The 26,664-nt window shown below is 45.8% G+C and overlaps 1 protein-coding gene across 1 annotated transcript in view; it reads left to right on the top strand.

Moving 5' to 3' along the window:
- The window catches only part of SLC6A5 (solute carrier family 6 (neurotransmitter transporter), member 5), a 62,754-nt gene that overhangs the window by 16,660 nt on the left and 19,430 nt on the right, over window positions 1-26,664 (top strand). The window contains exons 6-13 of the mRNA XM_011965402.1: window positions 1,612-1,753; window positions 4,678-4,810; window positions 13,978-14,112; window positions 15,247-15,350; window positions 17,984-18,108; window positions 23,623-23,735; window positions 24,490-24,621; window positions 25,759-25,858. Of these exons, the coding sequence (XP_011820792.1) occupies window positions 1,612-1,753; window positions 4,678-4,810; window positions 13,978-14,112; window positions 15,247-15,350; window positions 17,984-18,108; window positions 23,623-23,735; window positions 24,490-24,621; window positions 25,759-25,858 (984 nt within the window). The remainder of the gene's footprint in view (window positions 1-1,611; window positions 1,754-4,677; window positions 4,811-13,977; window positions 14,113-15,246; window positions 15,351-17,983; window positions 18,109-23,622; window positions 23,736-24,489; window positions 24,622-25,758; window positions 25,859-26,664) is intronic.

Genomic DNA, 26,664 nt, shown 5'->3' with positions numbered 1-26,664 from the left:
TGCTCCCTATTCACATTGGAGTGCCTAAGTCATTGACTCCAAAGAGAAAGCTTGTTTACATCCTGGCTTGATGTATGACCTTGGCCAGCCACTGCATCCCTCTGTGCCCCAATTTTCCTTATCTGTAACATAGAGATAATAACAGTACCTTCTCATAGGGGGTGGTATGAGGCTTAAATTAGTCAATGCATGTAAAGTACTTAAAACAGTGCTGTAAACGTGGTAACTGCCATATGAGTGTAAGTTGTTGTTGTTATTCTTACTATGTGCTCCTTCGCAAAATAATGTCCTTTGGGATTAATCCTGGTGGATTCTTTATTTAAGGTATTTGTCAGTTGATCTGTATTTTAAAATCTGTTAGAGAGGCATTGTAAAATGGTCAGAAAGACTTCAGATTCTTCCTGTTTACAATGACAATAATAATATATACCTCCTGGATTTTATGAGGATTTCATGAGATAATCATTAAAGTGTTCAACACAGAGCCTGACATACCAAGACTCACATGGTTAATTTCCTTTCTCCATCCCTGCCTAGATCAGGCCTTCTCAGCCTTGGTACTACTGATGTTTTGGACTAAATAATTCTTTTTTTTTTTTTTTAAGAGACAGGGTCTTGCTTCATCACCCAGGCTGGGAATGCAGTGGTGTGATCATTTCTCACTGCAGTGTTGCATTTCTGGGCTCAAGCAATCCTCCTGCCTCAGTTTCCCAAGTATTTAGGACTATGGGTGTGTGCCATCACGCCTGACTAAAGGACTGAATAATTTTTTGTTGTGGGGGGCTGTCCTGTGCACTATAGGATATTTAGTATTAGCATCCCTGGCCTCTACTTATTAGATACCAGTAAGCACCAGGTCCCCAAGGTGTGACAACTAAAAATGTCTCCAGACTTGCCAAATGTTTCCTGTGGAGAAAACTCATCCCTGGTTGAGCACCACACTGTTAGGTCCTGTCACAGGCTCCCCGGTAGATGGTGTGGTTGCTGCCTCTGCCTACCCATGTGAGAGTAGAAAGAACACAGCACGTGTATCCTAGAGTGCTTACTGAATGTGGTGCCAGGCAGTGGGTCCAAGGCGAACTTCTTCGAAAGCCTTCTGTAGCAGTACCCTTCAGGAGGTCTGTTTATTTTCCAATTAAATTCGTTTCAGCAATTTATTTGTTTTCTGCAGAGTCATAAGGATCTGGGTTCAAATCCTGATTCTCTTCCTCATAAGCTGTGTGGCTTCAGTAGAGTTACCTACCTCTTTAAGCCTGTTTCCTTGTTTTGAAAATGGAAGATTATAGTACCTCGTGCATAGGCTCTTGTGAGGATTAAATGAGATAATGCACATAAAATGCTTGCCCACCACATAGAGAGTGCTCTGTATACAAATGCCTTTGTCATCAATACGAGGTGCAGTTGTGGGGACTGGGGGCTCTGATGGAGCAAACATAATTCTTTGGTTCTTTTATTAATATATCTGGCTTTGCCCAGTTAATACTTTCCTGAAGTTACTCTCTAATATTTGGCAAATGTTTTTGGCATTTGTTTTTAAACTGCTGCAGAGAGATGCATCCCTGTTTTCTGTACAGATTTCACTGTGTTTCTATTCTGTCCTCTCCTAAACAGATTCCTGTGTTATCAGTGACCATCCCAAAATACAGATCAAGAACTCGACTTTCTGCATGACTGCCTATCCCAACTTGACAATGGTTAATTTCACCAGCCAGGCCAATAAGACATTTGTCAGTGGAAGTGAAGAGTATTTCAAGTAAGATGACTTTCTTTTTCTTTTTTTTACCTTCTAAGAGAAACCCAATGAATTAATAAATACTCAATTTGCAGACCAGAGATGTGGGTGGCCCAAGGGATGAGACCAGAGAGGAAGGTTTTTTCCCTGGTTTGGCTTCCTAGAGCAGATTGTTGTGTCTAGTGAGCCTGGCAAGCAGAGCTGGATGAACGATGGCAGTAGGAGCAGAATCAGTGTGGCTATAATTCTTGATGTTGATGAAAAGCCTATTGCAAAACCTTGATCCAGTGTGATCTAAGTGGACTGTCAGTTAACCAGATTAGTTTTTCTTCCATCTGCACTTGGCTTCAGGGAAGAGAAGCAAAAAGAAAACAAGTCATGTTCAAAGTTTTAGTTTAAATAAGAAGAAATTCATTTTTTTCCTTTTTTCAGAGCTTTGCCTTAGTTTTGTATTTTTCAATATCGGTTTTGTTAGACATTGGAGATTGAGGTTCAGGGATACTTGAAGATCCTTAGCTACCACTGGAAGATTTAGTGAAGTTCATAGAATTATTTTTTTCTTTTCTTTCTTTTTTTTTTTTGTTTGATATGGAGTCTCGCTCTGTCGCCCAGGCTGGAGTGCAGTGGCGCGATCTCGGCTCACTGCAACCTCCGCCTCTGGGTTCAAGTGATTCTCATGCCTCAGCCTCCTGAGTAGCTGGGACTACAGGCACGTGCCACCATGCCTGGCTAATTTTTTGTATTTTTAGTAGAAACGGGGTTTCACTGTGTTAGCCAGGATGGCCTCGATCTCCTGACCTTGTGATCTGCCCACCTTGGCCTCCCAAAGTGCTGGGATTACAGGCGTGAGCCACTGCGCCCAGCCATGAAATTATATCTTAGGGGAGATAAATGTAGACAGAGTTGATCATAGGGTACGTAAAAAGTGTTCTCTAGCTAAACTTTAATTCAGAGGTTGTAAATTCAAATGCACTCAGGCATGGCAGAATTATAAATGAGTAAAGTGAAAATAAGTGAGATGATAGGGAGGGGTGGGGACTGTGGCAAACCAAAGAGACTGCCTGTCACAGGTAAGGGAGGCCACTGGTGCTCAGCTCCTCTGATCACTGCCTTGTGAAATTGTGGGGCAGTGCTGCCAGAGCTTCTATTTTACAATCAAAGATGGAAATAAAATCTGGATTTTTATGTATCTCTCCTATTTTAAATGGCAGCAAAATAATTCAAATAGAACATGGGGATCAAATAAAATGCATTAATCAATGAGCTTCCAGTTTGTGGCTTTCACTTAGATGATAAGTGGTTGCTAATACCTCGACTCTTCTCCCAGTTGTCATTCATTCTTATTCCTGTTTTTTTTTTCCCCTGTAGACTCAGAGTGTACATGGTTGTTCCTTGCAGAACAAAAGGGAAAGTTACCTAATTGATTAAATAGTCCCCTTTGACCATAATTACCATGGTATTGGGGTGGGCCTTTAATTATCCCTGAGCACTGAGCAACTGCGTCTGAACTGGTATATGATGAAATCTGAAAAACTGCCAAAAGCAGGTTTGCAAATCATTTGCCAGTACACCTAATCCATGCAGTCAGGTGTACTAGAAAGTGATTTGCAAGCCTGCTTTTGGTGGCCTTTACTAGTCCTTTGGGGCCAGTCTTTATTTCTAAGAAGAAATGTCATCAGGAGTTTCTTGGGACTTGTTTGAGGTCCTACAATTGAAGTGTGGAGCAGTTGAGATGGCTAAGTTGTGGAATTGTTGACTATGTGGTTTACCTATTTTGGGGATGGGACATGGGGAAGGTCCTTTTCCTCACTTGGCAAATATGGTCCTCAGGGTTTTGCCTTGGAACCAAGTTTAGTTCCAGCCTTGGTCTGCCCTAGTCAACTCTGAGCCCAGGTTCTGCCAGGGTTTGGGCCTGAAAGAGGCTCTGTCTGCACAGAGTTGGCCATCCCTGTTATGAAAAACATGGCTGTGTGTTGCCAAAGAGCCTCTCAAGCTAGCCGGCTGGACCAGGAGTCGGGCTGCTGCCTATATTTCCCTTGGCAGGTCAGAACGTTCTGGGCCATCATTCCCACAGTCCTGCGAGCCTGGATGCTGGCTTGCCTGTTCTTTAGGTCACAGAAAAATGTCAACCTACAAACACAGCAGTTTCACAGAGGATGTATGTCTAGATGGTTGTGGAGTAGAAGGAATTGTCTGAATCTGTTATCAGGCACTGTCCCTGAAGCTGCCTCCTGTCCTCAGGGGTGAGGCTGCCCTGCTAGCCATTTGGCCAGGCAGGCCATGATGTCTTCATTTTCTATACAAGTTGCCAGCAGCAGCTACAGCTGACCAGTGGCCTCTTCTGTCGGCAGCTGCTCATCTGTCTTAGAATGTTTTGCTTGAGCAAGGTCTAGGCAGCCCTGCTTTTATAATTAAGCCAACCTTAGCCTCAGGAAATGCCCAACACAACTTGAACCACAATCCAGGGCCACATTTTTAGTCATTTAGCATGTGCAGTTTCCACTATGTACTAATTTTTAAAATTTAAAACCACACAAATACTATCAGAATAAATTCTCATAAGAGAGTAGAGCAATAGAGAAAACACACAAAAATCACCCTCGACGGTTCAGAGTTTCTGTTGCACTCCTCCTGGGGATGTGCTAGTGAGAATGGAACTGACAGCCTTGTCCTGAAGCCTGCCCAGGGCCATGAGTGGCCTCCTAGCACATAATCAAGAGCAGGGTAAATCCAGCTGGAGTCTCTGCAGATGGCTGTGGGCAAGAGCCCAGACCAGCAAGTTCCCCACAGCCTGATGTGATTAAGTCTGCGATGGTGGGGCGGGTGGAGGATGCTGGGGTTTTGTGCAAGGCTCCTGGCTCTACTGGAGGCTTAAAGCCTGCTGCCTGTCACCTCCCTCTCTCCTCCTTTCTATCACTTCCCCCATCCCTCCCTCCAATTCTTAGGTACTTTGTGCTGAAGATTTCTGCAGGGATTGAATATCCTGGCGAGATCCGGTGGCCACTAGCTTTCTGCCTCTTCCTGGCTTGGGTCATTGTGTATGCATCCTTGGCTAAAGGAATCAAGACTTCAGGAAAAGTAAGCACTTGGATTTATCTAAGTAAGAGAAAGCTGTGGGACGCCCAGGGGTGGTTGCTTTAGGGAGCAGACAGAGCACTGGGAAGAGAGTCAGGAGCTGTGGATGCTGATTCTGACTCTGCCCTGGAGCAGCTGAGGGGCTGTAGGCAAGTGACTTCACTTTCATCTGCAAAATGGGGATAATAATACCTTTCTTGCAGGGCTGTTTTAAGGGTTAAATGAGAAACATATATACAGAGCTCCCAAGGGATGGTGGGGGTACTCTGATTAGGATTTCCTTCCTTTCCTCTCAGGGGCGGCCACTCATTCAGCAGAAGGAATCTCCCTGATATCATTCAGTCACTTCCCCTAAACTCTAGAATTTGTGCTGCCGGCCTTTTGCCTCTTAGTCTGGCTGCCAAGTTAGTTATTGCTTCTGCCAAGAAGCTGGCTGAAGATCAAGACTGTGTAGTAGATTCCCTTTCCTCACTCCTGGCCACCATGTTCGTGGCCTTCCTTGTCTTTCTTTCAACTCTAAGCTTGACACTCTTCTACCCCACGTGCCCCTAGCACTAAAGGAAGATGGTCCTGCCCGTGGAATTTTGGCTGAGCGATTACTTGGTAAGGGTCACTTAGTGATCGCTTGGCTGGGCCCTTTGGAGATGACGAAACTCCCACCCAAGCTCAGTTCCAAGCCACAGAAAGAGAGGAGCCCATGGAACCTCAGGCCACACTGGGCATTGTTGTAGGGTTCACGGTAACATTTCTTCATCTCCTTGCAGCCTTAGAAAAACCTACTGAAGGCTGGGCGCAGTGGCTGTAATCCCAGCACTTTGGGAGGCTGAGGCAGGTAGATCATCTGAGGTCTGGAGTTTGAGACCACCCTGGCTAACATAGTGAAACCCTGTCTCTATGAAAAATACAAAAATTAGCTGAGCATGATGTGGGGCACCTGTAATCCTAGCTACTCGGGAGGCTGAGGCAGGAGAATCACTTGAACCCAGGAGGCAGAGATTGCGGTGAGCCAAGATGGTGTCACTGCACTTCAGTCTGAGCGACAGGGTGAGATCTTGACCCGCCGGACACACACACACACACAAACACACACACAAACACACACACACAAACACACACACACACACAAGAAAGAAAGAAAAGAAAAGAAAAACCTACTGAAGAATTAACCAGTTATTCCAATACCATGCAATAATATTTAATTACCCCAGGAGGTATTTGCATGTTTTAGGATGAAACAAAAATGTCTTTAAGCCCCAAGGAATGAGGATGTAATGGGGGATTCTGAGACCATAGGTTATGGCGTTGAGATTTGGTCTGTTATCCAGGCCAAGGATTTCTGCGATTGGGTTACAATCAACCAACTTCTGAAGGATCGGGTCTCATCGGGAGGGTAATCAGTGCCAACTTTCACCCCCAGGCATGCTTCGCACCCCCCACTAGACACCCAATCCTGGCACCTATTAGCCACATAGACCAAACTGTCGTCTCCCTGGGGACATGGACATTTTTTGATTATGGCTCTTATGAGTGCTTGCTTTTCATGTCATCTGATTCCACAGTGACTTGAGTGGTAGATTCTGGCAGGTTTGTCAGGGTTACCTGAGGCAGGTGGTACGCCTAAAATCACAGAGTGTGGGGAGAATCAGGCCAACTAGAGAGAACCAGCCCGGGAGTGAGGAGACCTGGGCCCTTGTCCTTGGGGACTGCTCATGGTGTTTGCTGTGTAGGAGTATCTCTACTTGGGCGGTGAAACGTGGCTGAGCTTCTGATTTTGCTCTTAGCTTTAATTTTTTTCTTTTTCTTTTTTTTTTTTTGGCCAATAAATGAAAAGCACATTTTCCTAGCTGTTTTAGAAGTTCTGTTTCCTCATTTCTAAGGTGAGGGCAATTGGACTGGGTGATGTCTAAGGCCCTCTAGTTCTAAGATTATTCTGTCGGACACTTGCTGGGTGACTTGGAGGTTTGGGGGCACTTTTACTCTGTGACCTCAGTTTCCCCTTCTGTAAAATGAGAACTGGGATTCAGTGACCCCTGAGGAACCTGCTGGCTTTGAGTGAGTACCATGAGACTGGATTGATTGTTTTTCTAAGGTTACAGGGAGATGGGAAATGTTAACTTGACCCTTATGACAATACCCAGCCTGGCCTGAAGTTTCCCGGACCCCTCACTTTCTGTAGCTTGGAGCTGAGCTTGGGTGGGGTTTCCATAAATGACAAAGGGCCCAGCCAAGTGATTGCTCAGTGAGACTAGCCAAGTATCTGCTCAGTCAAAATCCCATGGGCAAGACTGTCACTTCTGTAAGTGGCCAGATAGGTGTCTGTAGTATAGGCTGGGAGGTGAGACTGCAGGAGGAGAGGTGATAGGTGAGGAGGGTGAGAACAGCACCTTTTAATGATGTGAAGAAGAATGGCCTGTGGCTCCAGAGTCAGACCAATCTTAGTTCAAATCCTGGCTCTATCACTTTCTAGTTGTGTGACTCCGGACAAGCTATTTAACCTTCGAAACCTATTTCCTTCTCTGTAAATTGGGGATAATAGTGCATAATACTTAGGGTTGCTATAAGGATTAAGTGAGATGTGCATGTTACTACCTGGTGTATGGTCAGTTATTAATTAACGTTATCTCCTTTCATGTTTATTATTCTGAATGGCTGCTGTATCGACTGCGTATTGTGCCACTTTGACATCTCCAGAGCAGTGGCTTTGTTGGGGAGATGGGAAGAGAAAGAGAGCTTTGTTGAACACTGTATGCCAGGCACTGTGCTGGCTGCTTCACATGCGTTAGAAGCACGTTGATTCCCACTTCGTAGAGAGAGACTGAGGCTTGTCAAGGTAGAGTAAATTGCCTGAAGTCATAGAGTTTTTAAGTGGCAGTAGTGGGATTTGAATCCAGGTCTATCTGGCTTTGAAGCCGAGACATTTTTTATTTTTTTTTATTGAGATGGAGTCTCACTTTGTCACCAGGCTGGAGTGCAGTGGCGCCATCTTGGCTCACTGCAACCTCCGCCTCCTGGGTTCAAGTGATTGTCCTGCCTCAGACTCGCGAGTAGCTGGGACGACAGGTGCCCACCACCATGCCTGGCTAATTTTTTTGTATTTTTAGTAGAGACAGGATTGCACCATGTTGGCCAGGCTGGTCTTGACCTCCTGATCTCAGGTGATCCCGCTGCCTTAGCCTTCCAAGGTGCTGGGATTACAGGCGTGAGCCATCGCGCCCAGCCGGCCTAGACTTTTTCTAATACAAGACATTCTCTCCCAAGAAGGGGTTATTAAGAATAGATAGTAAATGAGGAATTTTGGAGCCATCATTTTCATATAGTGGGGAAAAAAATCTCCCCACAGTGAATCAGAATCTGCATTTCTACCCAGTCTCTGCTGTGTTGCTGCGTGACTTTGGGCAAGTCACAGGATATATTACAGCTTCATTTCTAGCAAAATCAACAGTTAGAATATTCTCTAGGATTCTTTTTATCTTATTAGTCTGTGTTCTTTTGGAATGGCATGGCAGCCAGTTCTTTCCACTGATTTAGAATTTAATTCTTGGTGATAGATTTCATAGGCTTTCTGGAATAGGAAGTTTTGAGCAGGTATGTTTTTCTTTTAGATCTGCCAACTTATCTCTCTGTTTGATTGAGAAAAGTTTCCAACCAGAGATCAATGATCAATTTCTATTTTAAATGAAGAATACCACCAGAAATAATGAATCACAATTTACTATCCTGCCCTGGGCTGTGCAGACATTAATCATAGAGCATTATTTGGGAGTCAAGGTGGATGCACAGCTGAAGCTGCTTTATGATGAACTCCTTTGTGATTGAAATCCCAGAAACACTGTCATTTTTATGCAAAGAGATGTCATCCTCCTGCAGCCAGATAAGCTCAGTTCCTCTTGTTTAGGGCCTTAGGAGACAGGACTAGCAGTTTGCTTCCTCTGAGACAGGTCTTCCTATTTCACTGTTGGAGACTTTTCCAGCAGCTAGAATTTCAGAGGCACGGGCGACCAGCACGCAGCCTGAAGGTCAAATGCAGCCCACCTGCCCTCAGGGGCGCCTCTGCCTGAGAGTTGTGGCAGTGAAGCAAAGCTAACCTAATTAGCTCGTACGGGCTGGTGGGCTTTTACCACCTGTTCGGGGTCCCATGGTGAGAAGGATGCCTGGAGGTGTCAGGCCAACAGGCTCAGATGGGCGAGTCAGTGTCACTCCTGCCAAGTGTAATTCATTACTGTTCAAGTTTAATTCCTCTGACAATACAATGTGGAAACAAGTGCCTTCTAAATCTCCCCTGACACAGAGGAACTAGCTGTGCAGAAAGCCTCCATGCCCACCTGACTCACATTTGAGGCATTCCCAGGATTTGTAAACCAAACTGTTGGCCCCCTCAGTTCACCATGATCACCATCTAAAAATGAATGCATCACCTGGGCGAGGTGAGCAAGTGCCTAGAGTGCAAAATTGAGAGGCACTCACTCTCAGGTTCCCGAAGTGCAGGGCCAGCACCTGACAGTGAATTCCTCCGTACATTTTGTACCCTAGATGCCTCCTGTCTCACTTGCCTCCCCCTAGTCCTGGCCCTGCCATACACATTTCTGATCATGTGGCCCACAGAATGGCGTTCATGGAAAGAGTGGCTTTGGAGTGGGGAAGCTTTGGGCTTAAATCCTGTCTGAAGACTTTGAACGAGATATTTAATCCCTTGTGAGAGGCTTAACCTGAACCTCAGTTAACTTCTCTGCAAAATGGGAGAAATATACCTGGCCACAGAGGGAACTCAGGAATGATGGTGTCTAAACAGCCTCCAACAGTGAAATGGGAACAGTTGTATCTTAAACTCATGCCAGCCTTGGAGATTTCCTCCTATAAGCCACCGCCATCTAGGTCATGTCCTCTCCCTCACCTCTTCCTTCCATCCTCACTTCCCACCAGCCCCAGGTAGTCAGGGGATGGAAAGGATACTCCTTAGCTGTGTCGCATCCCATCCCCGTGCTGTTTTGGGGGCAGGAAAGTCAGGCTGGTCAGGGCCTGCCCTTGTAGCATCTCCTCTTCCCAGCCCCACCTGACAGCTGTGAGGCCAGCCCTGAGATGTCAGATGCCCTTGGATTTCCTAACATCCACGTGTGGAAGGGCTTCACTTCTCCTTAGACTTCAAGGGGAGGGAAGGAGAGAAGCAGGTTTGGTGGAAATAGAGAGGAGCTGGCTGCTGCCCCTCCCTTCCATCCCTAGCACTACAAGTTCTTTGAGACAAGGAGGGAGGAGAGACTGCTGTTCTGTGGGGCAGGGAAAAGGTATCCCCCGTGTCACAGTAGAGAGAAAAGGAGGGCAGCCCATCCCTGGCAGCTCTGAACCTGCAGCCAGGAAGAAGGAGTTTGGCCTTGAGTAATTGGGTTTAGAGACAGAAGCAACTTCCCCATTTCAGTTCATGGCAATTCCACCGTTTCAGTTGCTGAGGCCAAAACACTTGGGAGTCACTCTGACTCTTCTGTTTCTCTCACACTCCCCATTAAGTCTGGTGTCTCCTCTCGAAAATGTATCTGGCAACTGTTTCTCACCAGCTCCATTGACAACACCCTGGCTGGAGCTATCCCCATTCTTTGTCCCTTGCCTGCTGGCTGCTGCGGCTTCCTTACTGTTATCCCTGCCGTATTCTTGCTACATAGCAACTGGGAGATTCTGTGGAAAGGTTAGATCCTGTTACCCCTGTGCCTGAGTCCCTGCCATAGCCCTGTTGCCCACAGAGTAAGAGCTCTGCCTGGCCCCACCTAGTCTGCCCCTCCCTACTCCCACTTTGCCCATCTCTCCCACCTGTGCCCCATCTCTTGCCACACTGGCCTCTTTGCTGTTCCTAGGAGTCAGGCACACTCCCTTCTTAGGGCCGTGATTCCAACTGTTCCCTTCATCTAAAATGTTCTCCCAGACATCCAGTTGGCTTACCCTGACTTTCTTCCTTGACCAACTTCTCCCTGAAGCCTTCCCAACCATCCTCCCCACACCCCACCCCACTTACCCAGCTCTAATTTTTCATTTTTTCAATCCACATATCACCTTCTAATATACCACAAATAATACTTACCACGATTATTGTTGATTGATGATCTCCCCAGCTAGAATGGAAGCTATTCAGGGCAGAAATCTTTGCTTTGTTTACTGATAGGTCCTGAACATTTAACTGTCCCTGGCACATATGAGTTGCTCTAAATATATATATAAGTATGTATGTTCATTTGAACAAGTGGAGTGACCCCAAGAGTTATAGAGTTATATCTTTTTTTTTTTTTTTGAGACAGAGTCTCACTCTGTCACTCAGGCTGGAGTATAGTGGTGTGATACTGGCTCACTGCAGTCTCTGCCTCCCGAGTTCAAGTGATTTGCCTGCTTCAGCCTCCTGAGTAGCTGGGACTACAGGCGCGTACCACCAGGCCCAGCTAATGTTTGTATTTTTGTATTTTTATAGAGATGGGGTTTCACTCTGTTGGCCGGGCTGGTCTCTATCTCCTGACCTCAAGTGAGCCGCCTGCCTCGGCCTCCCAAACTACTGGATTACCACACCTGGCCTCCAAGAGTTATTTCTTCATCTCAGCTCTAAACTTCCCCAACTCATCTCCCCCTGTGAGTCCTTGAATCTGTCCTCACCTCCCGAAATCCCACTTACTACCATGCTGGAGCCCCTACCAGGTACTCAAGTCTGTGCAGGCAGCGTGTGGCGGGGCCCTGTGTCCCTCTCATGGGGCAGGTATTCCAGTTGCCCTCAGAGGGAGGACTGCAGGTGGGAATGGAGGTGGCCCTGAACCAACAGCCATCACCCCATGGATCAGAGAGCCCAGAACCTCAGCCTCTCAAGTGTCTTTTTTTTTTTTTTTTGAGACGGAGTCTCGCTCTGTCGCCCAGGCTGGAGTGCAGTGGCATGATCTTGGCTCACTGCAAGCTCCACCTCCCAGGTTCATGCCATTCTCCTGCCTCAGCCTCTGTGGAAGGGCCTGCCCTTACAGCATCCCTCTTCCCAGCCCCACCTGACAGCCTATAGTCCCAGCAACTGGGACTATAGGCGCCTGCCACCATCTCTGGCTAATTTTTTTTTTTTTTTTGTATTTTTAGTAGAGATGGGGTTTCACCATGTTAGCCAGGATGGTCTCGGTCTCCTGACCTTGTGATCTGCCTGCCTCGGCCTCCCAAAGTGCTGGGATTACAGGTGTGAGCCACCGCGCCCGGCCTCAAGTGTCTTTTAATGCACTTTTTGGACTATAACCTACCTGTAAGCCGAGCATTGTCAATGCTATTAAGTTGAGGACTGGTGAGTCCTAGGCCAGACTGTGAAATGGTACTTCTGTTTCCAGTGCCCTGGGCCGGTTCCACTTTGTGTGTATTGTAACACTGTACTCTTCCAACAGCCCCGTGAAGAATCTACTGTTGCTGCCACTTTGCAGGTGTGGGCACTGAGGGTCAGAGACTCAGAGAGGTTAAGTTGCTCCTCAAGGTGACCCAGTTCGTAAGTGCTGGAGTCCGGATTTGGACCCAGGCTCGTGGGACTGCAGAGCCTGAGCTCTCACACTGTTCCTTCCACTTCTGCCAAATCCTGGTCCCAAGCCCTCACCTTGAGGTTTGATGGACAGGTATGGAAGGAAAGGTCCCCCCACCTACCACGTTCAACTAACCCCCAAGTTCTGCTAATGTTACCTCCCAAATGTTTCTCTTTTCCTTTTCTTTTCTTTCTCTTTTTGACATGGAGTTTTGCTCTTGTCACCCAGTCTGGAGTGCAAGGACGTGGTCTCTGCTCACTGCAAACTCCGCCTCCTAGGTTCAAGCAATTCTCCTGCCTCAGCCTCCTGAGTAGCTGGGATTACAGGTGCCCGCCACCACGCCTGGCTAATTTTTGTATTTTTAGTAGAGATGGGGTTTTGCCACGTTGGCCAGGCTGGTCTCAAACTTCTGACCTCAGGTGATCCACCCGCCTTGGCCTCCCAAAGTGTTGGGATTATAGGCATAAGCCACCGTGCCCAGCCTCCCAAATGTTTGTTGATGCTGGTCCCTCCCTCTCTTCCGCATCCAGGAGTACCCTTTGGTTGGCATTCAGGACCTCCTATGACATGATCTCCTCCAATGTCTCTAGTCCTCCACCACCCCCACTCTTAGCCTCAAGTTTATGCTGTGCTGATAGTGAGTAGGGCTTTGCCTCACACGCCTGCCTTGCCCATGTGCTTCCTTCACCTTCCCACCTTGCCTCTCTTCCTCTAAGCTGCACTTGTCCAGCTCAGTGTCATCTCCATGAACCTCTTAGTAGACTTCTAGGTTGAGCACAATGCCCTTCCCTGAACTTCCATAGTGCCCTGTGTGTAATTCTCTAGCTCATTATTCAGACATTGTCTTTGTGTCTTCTAGGTTAGGAGTCCCTTCACCTTCGTGCAGCTGATGCCTGGCACAGTGGCCAGCTCATAGGAGGCCCTCAATAAATATTTGTTGAACTTAATGGCATTTAATAACCCGCTGTTATAAATCAGGCACCACGCTAAGTCCTATCCATGCATTAGCTCATTGAATCCTCACGATTGTCTGTAAGAAGGGCGCTATTATCCCTAATTTACAGATTCGGAAACTAAGATTCAGAGAGCGTAATACATTGTCTAAGGTCACACAGCTACTCAGTGCCAGAGGTACAATTTCATTTGAACCTAAATGCGTCTAATTCTAAGATCACGTTCTTTTCACCTTACGGGACTGCCCCACTTATGTGTATAAACAGGGACGGAAAGCTTAAGCTAATAGGATTCATCTTTAATGGTGGAATTTTGGTGCTCTACCAGGGGTGGAGTAGGAGTTGGGGAGGAGGGAGGCACAGAGCCCCCCTCCCTCCTTCCCTCTGTGGTTCCCTAAGGAGTTGTGTACTCATCAGCTGGGCTGGGTGACATCTACCCCAGCCTTCTGGCTGTAGGCCGACTCATCCCACAGCCTCAGGTCTCTCCTAAGAGGCTTTATTTCTAGCTCTCTCTGACTCACCTTTGGTCCCAATGCCTTCCCTGCTTCCCTAGCCCTGTCTGCGTTTGGGGAGAACTACCCTGATGTACTCTCTGTCACCCCCTTGTGCCGGGGTGGCAGCCCTACTCCTTCCCCGAGCAATGCTCCTTCTGCACAGGTGCGCTCTGCAGGGCTACTCCTTCCAGCCCCTCTGCCCATGGCTTTTCTAGGTGGTGTACTTCACGGCCACGTTCCCGTATGTTGTGCTGGTGATCCTCCTCATCCGCGGAGTCACCCTGCCTGGAGCTGGAGCTGGGATCTGGTACTTCATCACACCCAAGTGGGAGAAACTCACAGATGCCACGGTGGGCTTCTAATTTTATTTATAACCGGCCCGGGGGGGAGTGGTCCTCTGGGATGCTTGGGCAAAAAGGGTTAGACATCCTCCCCCAGGGAATCCCAGTGTGTGCTTTTATAAGAGCCTGATGATCTTGGTATATTATGCACTCAGGAAATATTTAATGAGAAGTGGACAACTGAGGGTTTTTAGATTCCTGGAATAGTTGTCCTACATCTGGGGTTATAGTAGAGGCCGAAAATGAATAATGAAATCCCCTTAATAGCTTTGGGCCCACTCACACCACTTATCTGTTACTAATTATAGAGTGTCAGAGCGTAGTTTTGCTGGTGGGAAAATAACAGCATTTAGTGTAAACCACAAGCAATTCTATTTTTAAAATATTTTTACCTGAACCTTTTAAGGGCTCAGACACGTCTGAATACTTTTATACACCCACACAGGGCCAGCACAAGCTGAACTTTCTCTTTGCATTATTCTGTACAGGCACATCTAACTCTAAAATTTCCAACTCAAAAACTATAAATGAGGGGGTGATTGTTGAAGGGGAACTGACTTTTCTCACCTTAAAGAAAATTCTGCTTTTCCAGGGTGTGTTAAGAACGCATAGCTAGGATTGAGTTTGATTGCACGTAACAAAGTCTCCACTTAATGGCAGGTAGGACGTGACACTATAAAGTCTACAGCGGCATAGAAGTTGCTTTACTAAGATTGGGGCTACAGAGTTTCAGAAATTTAATAGTTGTAATCCACAGAAATGTCAGTTAAAAAGGGTTTTGATTTTGCATCCGTTAATATATTTTGCTGTTGTAAATTATTATTTTCTGAGAGTGTATTGACCTAAAGGAAGGACTCTCCCTTCCGTTTAGCTTTACGGGAGAGAAAAGATGAGCATGGCATGTAGTGTAGTTTATTGAGTTCCTCACCTTTGATACAGGAAGTTAAAATCTCCCAGGTAATTTACTGTGCCTTTGGTTTCCAGCACAAGTGATTTATGTTCTCACTGATGTTGATGTCAGAAGTCATCTTGTCCCTGATGTTTTCCCTGGAAACATGATATGGCACTGGGTGTGTGAGATTCCCCTCCCCTGGGGCCAGTCTCCTTTATGGATCTTGAATCTCTTTCCCTTTTGCCTCTCAGGTATGGAAAGATGCTGCCACTCAGATTTTCTTCTCTTTATCTGCTGCATGGGGAGGCCTGATTACTCTCTCTTCTTACAACAAATTCCACAACAACTGCTACAGGTATGTAGAGGTGCTACAAGATCTGGGCATAGCTGGTGAGTGGGACAGAAGAATGGACTGAGTTATCAGACACCTGAGGCCACATCCTCACATTTCATCTTAGGGAGAGCTAGAGATTTGCCTCTGGCCTAGGACAAAACACGTGCTAAGGCCTAGGCACTGTCTTTTGAAGGCCTAGATCCTCACTTACACACCTGGCTCTGATACATGGTGGAGGCTCAAGTGGCTATTTATAGGATGGAAGCAAGTTTCTCTGGAGGTCATGTGCAGCCAGCTGTGTTCTGTGATAGTCATTTGTGAGCTACCTAATCTGTGGATACAGTGGACTGTGCCTTCAGACGGTCTTCCCTCTGTGTGGGGTTGTGACCTAATCTCTTCTTATAAAGATACCAGTCATATCAGTCACATTGGATCAGGGACCACTCTAATGACCTCATTTAGCTTAATTACCTCTTTAAAGACCCTCTCTCCAAATACAGTCACATTCTGAGATACTAGGGATTAGGATGACAAAATACGAATTTGGTAAGGGTGCGGGAGCGGTAGGAAGATACAATTCAGTTCATAATGGCCTCAAGTAACAGACTATGGTATTTGAACTTCTTTGGTCACAACTGCTCATTAACCATTGACCCAAGTTAGTCTGAACACCATTAAAGAGTGAAATATTGCTATCTTCTTTATTAGAAATGAGGCTGTGTGGTGTGGCAGAAATAACCCAGGCTGAAAGCCTAGATTCACATCCTGGCCCACACTATTAATTAGTCCATTACCTTCCCTGGACCTCAATTTCCTCATCAGTAAACTAAGGGGTCAGTCAAGGTGGATCATTTGCTGCACACTTCTAGGCTTTGCATGGTACAGGCATCATCTCATTCTGTCCTGGCAACAGCCTATGACAGCCCCATTGCTGCCATTTCAAATCAGAGTGGAAAGGAAGTGGATTGCTCAAGGTCATGCCGCTAAAAGGCAGGAGAACCAAGATTTCAGTGTAGCCCTGGGTTACAGTGTAACCCATCTAGCCGTGACCTCACATTTGAGAACAGGATGACTGAAGGTAAGCTGGGAAACCCTGGCTGTCTTACCAGCAGCAGGCTCTGCGATGAAGGTAGAGTTGCTGGGCTGTCTTCCCTCCCCTGCCCCTTTGTCCTTCTCAACCCTGTGTGTCCCAACTCCAGGCTACCCTCACATTTTAGGGTCATTTGACTTTCCCACTGCCTTCTCTTCCCTCACACATAGTTCCTGTCCTGGAGCAGACCAAGGCCCCATCTCCTCAATTTCTGTTCTGATGGACAGATTTACCCCTGCCCCTGGAATAATGTCTTAGTTTGTTCATATTACTCTAATGAAATGCTATAGACTGAGTAATATGTTTTTCTTTCTTTATACATTTTTTGCTTTTATTATTTTTAAATGACACATAGTAATTATGCATATCTATGGAGTACAGTGTGATATTTCAGTACAAGTATACAATGTGCAATGATCAAATCAGGGTAATTAGCGTATCCACTACCCCAAATAATTAGCATATCTACCACCTCAAACATTTATCATTCCTTTGTATTGGGAACATTGAAAATTTGTTCTTCTAGCTGTTTGAAAACATATAATAAATTGTTGTTAATATAGTCATTTTATAGTGCTATAGGATGATTTTTTTTTTTTAAGATGGAGTTTTGCTCTTGTTGCCCAGGCTGGAGTGCAATGACCAATGTCGGCTCACTGCAACATCCACCTCCCAGGTTCAAGCCATTCTCCTGCCTCAGCCTCCCAAGTAGCTGTGATTACAGGCATGTGCCACCATGCCCCACTAATTTTTGTGTGTGTGTGTATGTGTGTGTATTTAGTAGAGACGGAGTTTCACTATGTTGGTTAGGCTGATCTCAAACTCCTGACCTCAGGTGATCCACCTGCCTTGGCCTTCCAAAGTGCTGGGATGATAGGCGTGAGCCACCGTGCCCAGCTGGGATGGTTGTTAATATAGTCATCCTACAGTGCTGTAGAGCTCTATAATTTATTTCTCCTAGCTACCTAAATTTTTGTATCTTTAACTGACTTTTGGCTATAAACAACAGACATTTATTGCTCACAGTTCTGGAGGCTGGGAAGTCCAAGTTCAAGGTGCCAGAATATTCAGTGTCTGGAGGGCTGCTCTCTGTTTCGAAGATGGCACCTTGTTGCTGTGTCCTCATATGGTGGAAGAGGCAGACACATTCCCTTCGGCCTGTTTTATGAGGGCACTAATCCTATGAGTTGGCTCTGCCTTCCTGACTTAATCACTTTTCTAAAGCCCCACCTCTTAATACTATCAAATTGTGGATTAAGTTTCAGCCAATGAATTTGGGATGGGAGGGTTCAGACCATAGCAGATGAGTTGAGACCCTTTATATAGAATGTGGAGTCAGAGCTTTGGCCCAGAGGCCCTGAATCAGGGCTATTAGGGGATATCTTTTGAGCCTTTTGGTGCTTTTTAAATGAGTCCAAGGGAGCCTGTGGTTAGGACATGAACATACATATATATGAAACACATGTGCAAGCAAACACGTGGGCACACATTTATGTGTCCTTCCCCTTGTCCCTTTCCGCTCACCAAGCACATCTAATGGAAAACTCTGGTCTCTTCTTTCCAGGGACACTCTAATTGTAACCTGCACCAACAGTGCCACGAGCATCTTTGCCGGCTTCGTCATCTTCTCCGTTATTGGCTTTATGGCCAATGAACGCAAAGTCAACATTGAGAATGTGGCAGACCAAGGTACAGGACAGTTGTTACCCTGCTGTTGCAGGGCGGGTCCCAGGCCCATGTCACAAGCTCCTAATTTATACTATGCTGGGAAGTTGGCCTTCTGGAACAGGATAGAGGGTGGAGGAGCCCAGGTCCTTCTGTACAGTGGGACTGAGGAAGGCTCAAGTAGGAAGCTCACTACAGAGTCAGAACTGGCTTGTCTCTGACTAGAGGGATTGCTTTAAAAGCCCTCTTTCCTTCTCGTCTCCTCCCCTTCCTCTTACCTTGCCCCTCTTAATTTAGCTCCAGCCTATAGAAGTGAGGGTTATACCTGTTAGGTATGAGTAGTGAATTTATTAGGCAAACCATTGCCTCAGGAGCTGATGTGGGCACAGGCTGCTACAGGATGACATTCCTTGCAGAGGGCCCTGTCGAAACCAAGGCTTAGTGAGAGAACTGACTTCAGAGGACCATTTTCCTTACAAAGCACTTTTCTGATTGTTAGGTCAAATGTGCTTTCAGGGCCTTCTGCTTAGTTAGCAATGCAGACTTGCAATTTTTTTCCCCAGTGGGTAGAAAGGTTGGATCGTGCTGGGTGGGTGGAGAGGCATGTGGAATAAATGTTTACTCTCTATCCAAATGATCTGTTTATTAATGGCTAACATTTGTATGATGTTTTCAAGTTTACAAAGAGCTTTCATTTTTATTTCATTTAATCCATATTACTAGGACAGCATTTTGCAGAGAGAGCGTTCAAGATTTTAGTTTAACTCTTCATTTTCACCCAGCCTAGATCCACAAAGGATTTGGATATTTAGTAGGTTTCAGTGATCAAGGGATTTCATTGTGTTTATTGTTTACCATTATGATCTCATTCTCAATTCAGACATTTATGGGATGCCTAGTGTGTTGGTCCTGTGCCTCATGCTGTGGGGCATGACTATGGCCCTGGACAACCAAGGGGTGTACCTGTGAGAGGCTTGTCTGGGCAGTTATCTTCCTTTAAGCAGCTGACTGCCATTCTCAGATAATGTTTCAGGTGTGGTGAGAGGGCTAAGCCCTGGAAATGTCACCTTTTTGGATACTAAGATTTCTTCTGGTTCCCTAAGGATAATTCATTACTATACCAGTTCATGCTGATAGTACACCCAGGGCCTCAAAGAGTTAAAGAGCCAGCACGTTCCAGGGGTGCAATTATCTCTCCCTGGAGAGGCTGTGAAACCCTGAGGGGTGTTGGTTCTGCAGCAATGCACTAAATTAGAGGGGCCCCAGGAGATAAGCAATGGCTCTCCCTGGTTGAGAATTCTCAGATACCCTGGGAGGCAGGGAGGGAAAGTGAGAGGGTAAACAGGTTTTGTACTTAGAGGTACTGCAGTCACTTCCAGCTGTCCTGTAACCTCATTTCCTCCTAGCAGAGTGGTTGGAGCAGATAGGTTCTGTCCTATTTTCTAGAAGATCTTAGGCATTTTACTTTCTGTGACATTACTGAGTTCTTTTGGAACCAGTGGCCAACCTGCTAGAGACTATGAATCCTGAGATGTGGGCCAGGTTAGTAAATGATTCTGAACTCTTTTCTGCTCCAGGAAAGGGATTTCTGGGGAGATATTGCAAAACCTCAAATAGAATGTTGTTTATCTGATATGTAAAATGCAGCCAACAAATTGCCCATGTTTTCCTCTGAAATTTCTCCTTGCCAGTGTTTTTTCACTTCCTTTGATTTGAAGAAGGATAAGGGCACTTCTAACAGGGTCTAATCTGTTGTGTTAATACTTGTCTCTGGCACAGGGACAGTGGGCCTCATCTCCCACAGGAGAGGGTCCATGAGATCTTCTCCTAGACCCACTGGGGAAGCTTTCCTGCTCATCTGAACCTGCATGTATTTTTATATGTGCTTTACAGGCTTGTCTTACCTGCCTCGATATGATGGAGGCCCTGCAGAATATAGGACAGAGATTTGGGGTCAGGTCTGCATTAAACCCGAGCCCCATTTCATCCTTGCTGGGCAACACTGGCATATAGACATTCAGGCCATTTTTGCTGACCCAACTTTGGTAACTAGGTTCTGACCTTTAGTCAAATAGAGGTTCTCCTGAATGACCTAACACTATTCGATTTAGTTTATCACTCCCTTCTAAAAGAGGCATTTCTACCAAAATGATCATCTGAAATCTTGGTCTTATCAAAATTTCGAGGGGCTGAGGATGGGTGGGATTGGTGAAGAGACCAGGCTGTCTTTTGCTTTTGTGATAGACATAGGGAAGGGGGCATGTTCTTCTTGGGGATCTGCTCTAGAAAAGCAGCTTCCAGGGAAGTTAGGCTTTCAGAGCCATCTCCCCACCATATGCATTGCCACCTATGGAGCGGTGACTCATGTTCAGAATCTATCCTGAAGCCAAACAAAGATGCTTATCCAGCAGCAGAAAAACTCAGACCAGAGTAGATAAGCAGAAATCTGCATATTTATTTAGCATTCCCAGGTGTAGGTAACTCTCAGCTAAACAGAGCACTAGAAATACTACCTTGGTTCCCTTGCCCCTTAATAGTTCAGATACCTTACTGATCAAAATGAGCATTCTCAAATGGCACTGACGCCCCACTTCCATGCAGCCATCTGCCTATCACCTGTATCCCAATCCTTCTGCCCACAGGCACAGAAGTCCAGCTGGCATATCCTCAGAGAGCTCATTCAATTTTTAATAGTTATCACAGCAGAGTGGCTACCCAAGCTGTGCTATGGGCCTTGATGCATTGCATTGACCAGAGCCCCTTGCTGTGTCTTTAGTGGCGCTCTAGGATAAAGGAGGCTGTCATGGTAGGATCTCTGGGGACTCTGCTCAAGTTACTGAAATGTGGAGCCCCTTTGATCCCCTTTCACAAGACCAATAATAGTCTATGCTTTCTGAGTTCCTAGTATGTCCAGGCATTGTTCTAAGCTTTTTACTTGTGTTGGTGCATTTAATTCCCATAGAAGCTCTATAAAGGTAGGTACTATTACTATTTCCATTGTGTGGATAAAGAAACTAAAATTTGTCTGGAAAGAACAAGTGACTCCCCTAAGTCCTCTGCCAGTAAGAGGTACAGCCAGTTTTTTTGTTTTTGTTCTTTTTTGAGATGGAGTCTTGCTCCGTCACCCAGGCTGGAGTGCAGTGGTGCCATCTTGGCTCACTGAACAACTTCCGCCTCCCCTGTTCACACCATTCTCCTGCCTCAGCCTCCTGAGTAGCTGGGACTACAGGCGCCTGCCACCATGCCCGGTTAAATTTTGTATTTTTAGTAGAGACTGGGTTTCACTATATTGGCCAGGCTGGTCTTGAACTCCTGACCTTGTGATCCGCCCGCCTTGGCCTCCCAAAGTGTCGGGATTATAGGCGTGAGCCACTGCACCCCGCCACCAGTTTTTTAATCCATGAGGAAGAGAGCCTGTACTCCAGTCACTGGGCTCTACTGCCACCTAGTGGGAGAGGAGAGAGGCAGAACCTGGCCTCCATCAGACTGGCCATATACTTTGTAACATCTAATGATGTTATTCCCTAGATGACTCTGCTCGCCATCAGCCTTGGGTAAGTGGAGTCTGCTGTAATTTAGCTTGCAAATTCCGCCTTCACCTGGGTGCTTTAGGGAGGCAGCTGAAATGGAAGCAGGCTGAATATTTTGAAATCACTTCCTTCCTCTAAAAAAGCTGTAAAGCCCAAAGGGTGGAATCCTGTTAAAGTAAGCCGCTGAGGACCTCTGGTAGTGGCCATTGAAGACCTTCTTGTCGGCTTTATGGGCATGACTGTCGTGAGAGCATTAAACTGACTTCCTTGTTGTTCTGCATTTGAGACCTATTTTGAACTTTAGTTTAATACAGACTTTTATTTTATGGTTCACATAGGGAGCCTTCAGAGACTGGCTCTACAGTCTGTTCAATAAATGCATAAAGTGGGGAAATCTCAGGCATTTGAGGCTTTGTATTTTAAATACACCAAGGCCCTAGGCAACATCAGGAACTAACAACCTGATAAATTCCAGTTTAAAAAAGTGCTGTTATGCTTTCGTTATAAACATTCTAGGTGCTGTGACTTCTGGCTGCGGATGTGTGCTGCCTGTGGATTATCCCGGTGCCCACATTCACTTGTCTCTGCCCGTTATCGTTTAGTTTTCTACTTACAGGGAAATTTACAACTGCTGTGTCTTTAGCCACCTTTGGTTACAGTAATCTTCCCAGTGAGGCCGTGAGGCAGGGAGAATGACTGGCAGGGTTTTATGATAGCAGAGAAAACTGCTGCTCAGACATCCCCACCAAGACCCACATGAAATGTTCTAGAGTAAACCTGAATCAGAACCGCTAACTTCCAAGTTCATAGTCCACTCATAGTAGAAGATAATAATCTGTGGGTGTTGATGATGTAGAGGGTACTGGGCTCAGTGTTTTATCTGCGTTTTCTCATTTGTTAATTGTAACCACCTTGTGAGGTCCTATTTTTATCCCCATTTTACAGATGGACAAAATTGAGGCTTACAGAAATTAAATAGTATGTCTAGGGTTGCACAGATGGTAAGTCATGGAATATGGATTTGGACCGGATCTGACCCTTAGAGACCGAACCCTCTTAATCCTTACATGATGTTCCATGTACCGCCCCACCAACCCAACTAACTACTAGGACTGGCACCATTTATACCAATAGTGCAAGATCCTGAAAGTGTTAGATTCATATTTTATGTGAATGTTTTCTCCTGGAGGACTAATTAGGAGGAAGGGTAGTTAAAGGAAGAAATACTAATGCATTTCTTCCTAGACTTAATACTTAGGTGATGGGCTGATCCGTGCAGCACACCACCATGGCACATGTTTACCTGTGTAACAAACCTGCACGTCCTGCACACGCACCCCAAAACTTCATAAAATAATTAAAGGAAGAAATAATGTCATTCTGGTCATGTTCCAACTTTTAGAGCAGGGATTCTCATACCTCAGCACTACTGACATTTGAGATAGGATAATTCTTTGTTGGCAAGAAGCTCTCTTGTGCACTGTAAGATGCTTAGCAGCATCCCTTGCCTCCACCCACTAGATGCCAGTAGTTATCCTACCCCTACCCCCAGCTCACCCCTGAGAATAAAAAATGTCTGCAGACATTGCCAAATATCCCCTGGGGTGCAAAATCACTGCTGGTTGAGTACTACTGCTCTAACGGGTAATTAATTACATTTTCCCTTAATTCATCCAATACGAAGATGGAGTTTCTCATCCTATGTACATGGTACACAGCCTAGCTGTGGAGTCCAGTAGAGTTGCCTCTGAGTCTCTGCTTAGACACTATTTTTAGGCCTCTCCTGTGAGTTCTCCTAGCTGTTGACCTAATTCCCTTGGTCTTTTTCTTCAAGAAGCCTATGGTCTAATTGAGGAAATGGATAGAGATGAGTGAAAAATAACAAACAGTGGAAGCAGCATATAAGAAGTAATAAATGAGGATCTCAGCAGGGAGAAGGCCCTCTGGGCTCCAGGAAGAGCGGCCTTGAGTAGGGCCTGCCTGCAATCATCTGTCTCGTTCCTTCCAGGGCCAGGCATTGCATTTGTGGTTTACCCGGAAGCCTTAACCCGGCTGCCTCTCTCTCCGTTCTGGGCCATCATCTTTTTCCTGATGCTCCTCACTCTTGGACTTGACACTATGGTGAGCCCCTTTGCCATCAGTCTCTATCCCAGACTCCTCTTGAAGACTCCCCCTCTTCTGGGTCCTGGGTTCACCCTTCAGGAGAGCGGTAGGCTTAGGGGTGTCTAAATGCTTCTCCCGAGAGATCTGGAGATATTGAAGTGCCTGCGTAGGGCTCAGGATCACCTTGTATTTTGGGTACTCACGTAATGGTGCAAGAGAGTCGTCCTCTCTCTTTCCTTCTCCCTCTGTTCTATGTGGCAATTTTTAGTCTGTGTGCTTCCTGCCTTCGTGTCATTTTGCCAAAGCAAATTCCGTAGGGCTGGATGAGAAATAATGTGAAGTCAATTTTAGGGGAATTGCTGTGGGGCTGAGACAACCACAGATCATGCTGACAGGTGCTCAGAGTTTAGTCCTTGGGTGCAAAGAGGGTTTTTCCTCAAGTAGAAGAGCAAATGCAAGGTAAACTGGAGGACAGGAATTTACATCTCATGAATACAAAATGAAACTTAAAATGTCCTAATGGGTGAATATGAATGCAAGTCTCTGGGGGTTGGAAGTACAATTTTTAAAGCTCACATCCTGCTTGGGTTCTCTTGGTTGCCCTTGTGGGTTGGACCCCAAGGAGGCTTTTTAGACCCATTGAGGGAATGCCATCCTAAAAACCAAACCTAACACAAATACAGCTTTCCTGGATGGGACATGCAAAGGGCTTGGGGGTACCTCCTGGGTGGTACAATTTGACTCAGATGTTCATTTCCTGACACGGTTTCAGTTTGCCACCATCGAGACCATAGTGACCTCCATCTCAGACGAGTTCCCCAAGTACCTGCGCACACACAAGCCAGTGTTTACTCTGGGCTGCTGTATTTGTTTCTTCATCATGGGTTTTCCAATGATCACTCAGGTAAGCTGCCTCCTGGGCACAGGCTTGCGGTGGGGATAGGTGGGTGGGGGAGCCAATGGCTATCTGTCCTTCAACCCTTAGCAGCTCTCAGACCTTATAATCAAAGGCAAATCACTGCCATTTCCATGTAGATGGCACCAGTTCATTAGGGATTCTGACTGTAGAGGGAAATATGTCATCTTGGCTACCAGTGATGCTTCTAGTATCTCATAATTGAGATGTAGCCTTATTGAGCCAACAAGGCAGGTGTGTCCTACTTTAAGAAAATAGAATACGTGGCTTGGTGCAGTGGCTCATGTCTCTATTCCCAGCTACTTGGGAGGCTGAGGTAGAAGGATTGCTTGAGGCCAGGAGTTCAAGGTTGCAGTGTGCTCTGATTGCATCTGTGAACAACCACTATACTCCTGCCCGGGCAACATTGTGGGACCCCGCCTCTAAAAAAGTAAATAAAAAATTAGGAAAAAGAAAACAGAATACATAAAAATCTTTATTTACCAACCAGGTACATTTTCTGATGATTACTGTCATGTATGAGTCAACAGGCACTTCAGTTTCTTCTAGTCCTGAGTGTCTTGGTAAATTGTGTTAACTCACTCAGTATATATATTGCTTTTGTTGTCTCTGTGGCCTTGAGCAATCTAACTACCAGGGCTTTAATTTCTTCCTCTGTAAAATAATGGATTGGAATGTGAAGGTCTCTGCACCTTATTTATTGTTGGGAGACTTAAAGAGTGAGGTAGAGATTCATGGGGATGTGTGAGAAATACCCAGAGACACCTAAAGGTCATCGGAGGGTCAATTGAATGCAGATACATAGGTGGATATGATCAATTGCTTAAAGCAAAAATAAAGCAATCTGGCTGCTTTCACATATACTTCTTCAGAGGTTGACCTTTGCCTTCCAAGAATAAGATGTTAAATCGCTTTTTTTGGTGCTTGTTATATTGATTAGCTCGGAGCCTGTTGAGGAAGTGCTTTGCTGACACAGCAAGGCCTCCAGCTTACATGCTGGACCAGGTGTAGGTTACTGCTTGCACCTGACTCTTCTTAGGTTTGAGATAACTGGCTGTAAAACGTGGGAAGAGATAGCCTGGCTCCAGGACGTATTTGATATTGGTTGTTTCTCTCTCCTGTTAGGGTGGAATTTACATGTTTCAGCTTGTGGACACCTATGCTGCCTCCTATGCCCTTGTCATCATTGCCATTTTTGAGCTCGTGGGGATCTCTTATGTGTATGGTAAGGAAATTACTGTGCCTGTTGCTGAAGTAGAGCTTGAGTGTCGGTAAGGCATTCATGGCAAGCAGATTTTCCATACTTAATAAGACAATACAAGGCTTAAATTGCAACTATTTAGGAAACCTAAGAGAGCTGCACCTTTGTTTCCAAACTTGCCTCAAGACCACTGTGATCCAAATTTAATAGGGAAACAAGAGGTGGCTGAAGATGAAACTTAAAAATCTTTGTATCAGAAATTCCTAGGACTCAGATACCCCTTTGGGTGTGGTCTGGCATGTGAACAGTTAATGCTTTTGAACAATGGCCAGATCAGGGAGAAGGAGGCTACTTTGCAGGCATGAAATTATTTCCTGATCTTCAGTGTCCATGCAGCTTGAATTGAGGGATAACTTTGTAGCTGGTCCCTGGGTACTGTAGTGAGAAGAGACCACTCAGCTCACAGATCCTTAGGAAACTTTATCAGCATCATAAGCGCCTGTGATGCAATATCTCAATCTCAGATTTTTCCAGGAATACACTTCCAGTTGTCTTACAGTTTATCCTTCTTACTCTCACAATAGCAACCAGCTCGCTATATCAGTGGGGCCATTATCAAGAACAGAAATGGTGAGCTATCAGATGTCATCTTTGCCCTTTGTGTGGAGGTGTTTGTCCTTGGGTTTCAAGGGTATCTCCTGGTCCCTTGTATGCACTGTCAGTTAAAGAAAGTCCTATTTGATTCAAGGCCCTACTGACTTCTTTCTGCTTAGAGGTCTGCTCAGAACTGTCCCGAGGCCTCACTAATATATATATATATTATTTTTATA

Source organism: Mandrillus leucophaeus, unplaced genomic scaffold (assembly GCF_000951045.1).
Source record: "Mandrillus leucophaeus isolate KB7577 unplaced genomic scaffold, Mleu.le_1.0 Scaffold723, whole genome shotgun sequence".
NCBI lineage: Eukaryota > Metazoa > Chordata > Mammalia > Primates > Cercopithecidae > Mandrillus > Mandrillus leucophaeus.
The sequence above is the reverse complement of the archived record's forward strand: the minus strand, read 5'-3'. Positions and strand labels throughout refer to the sequence as shown.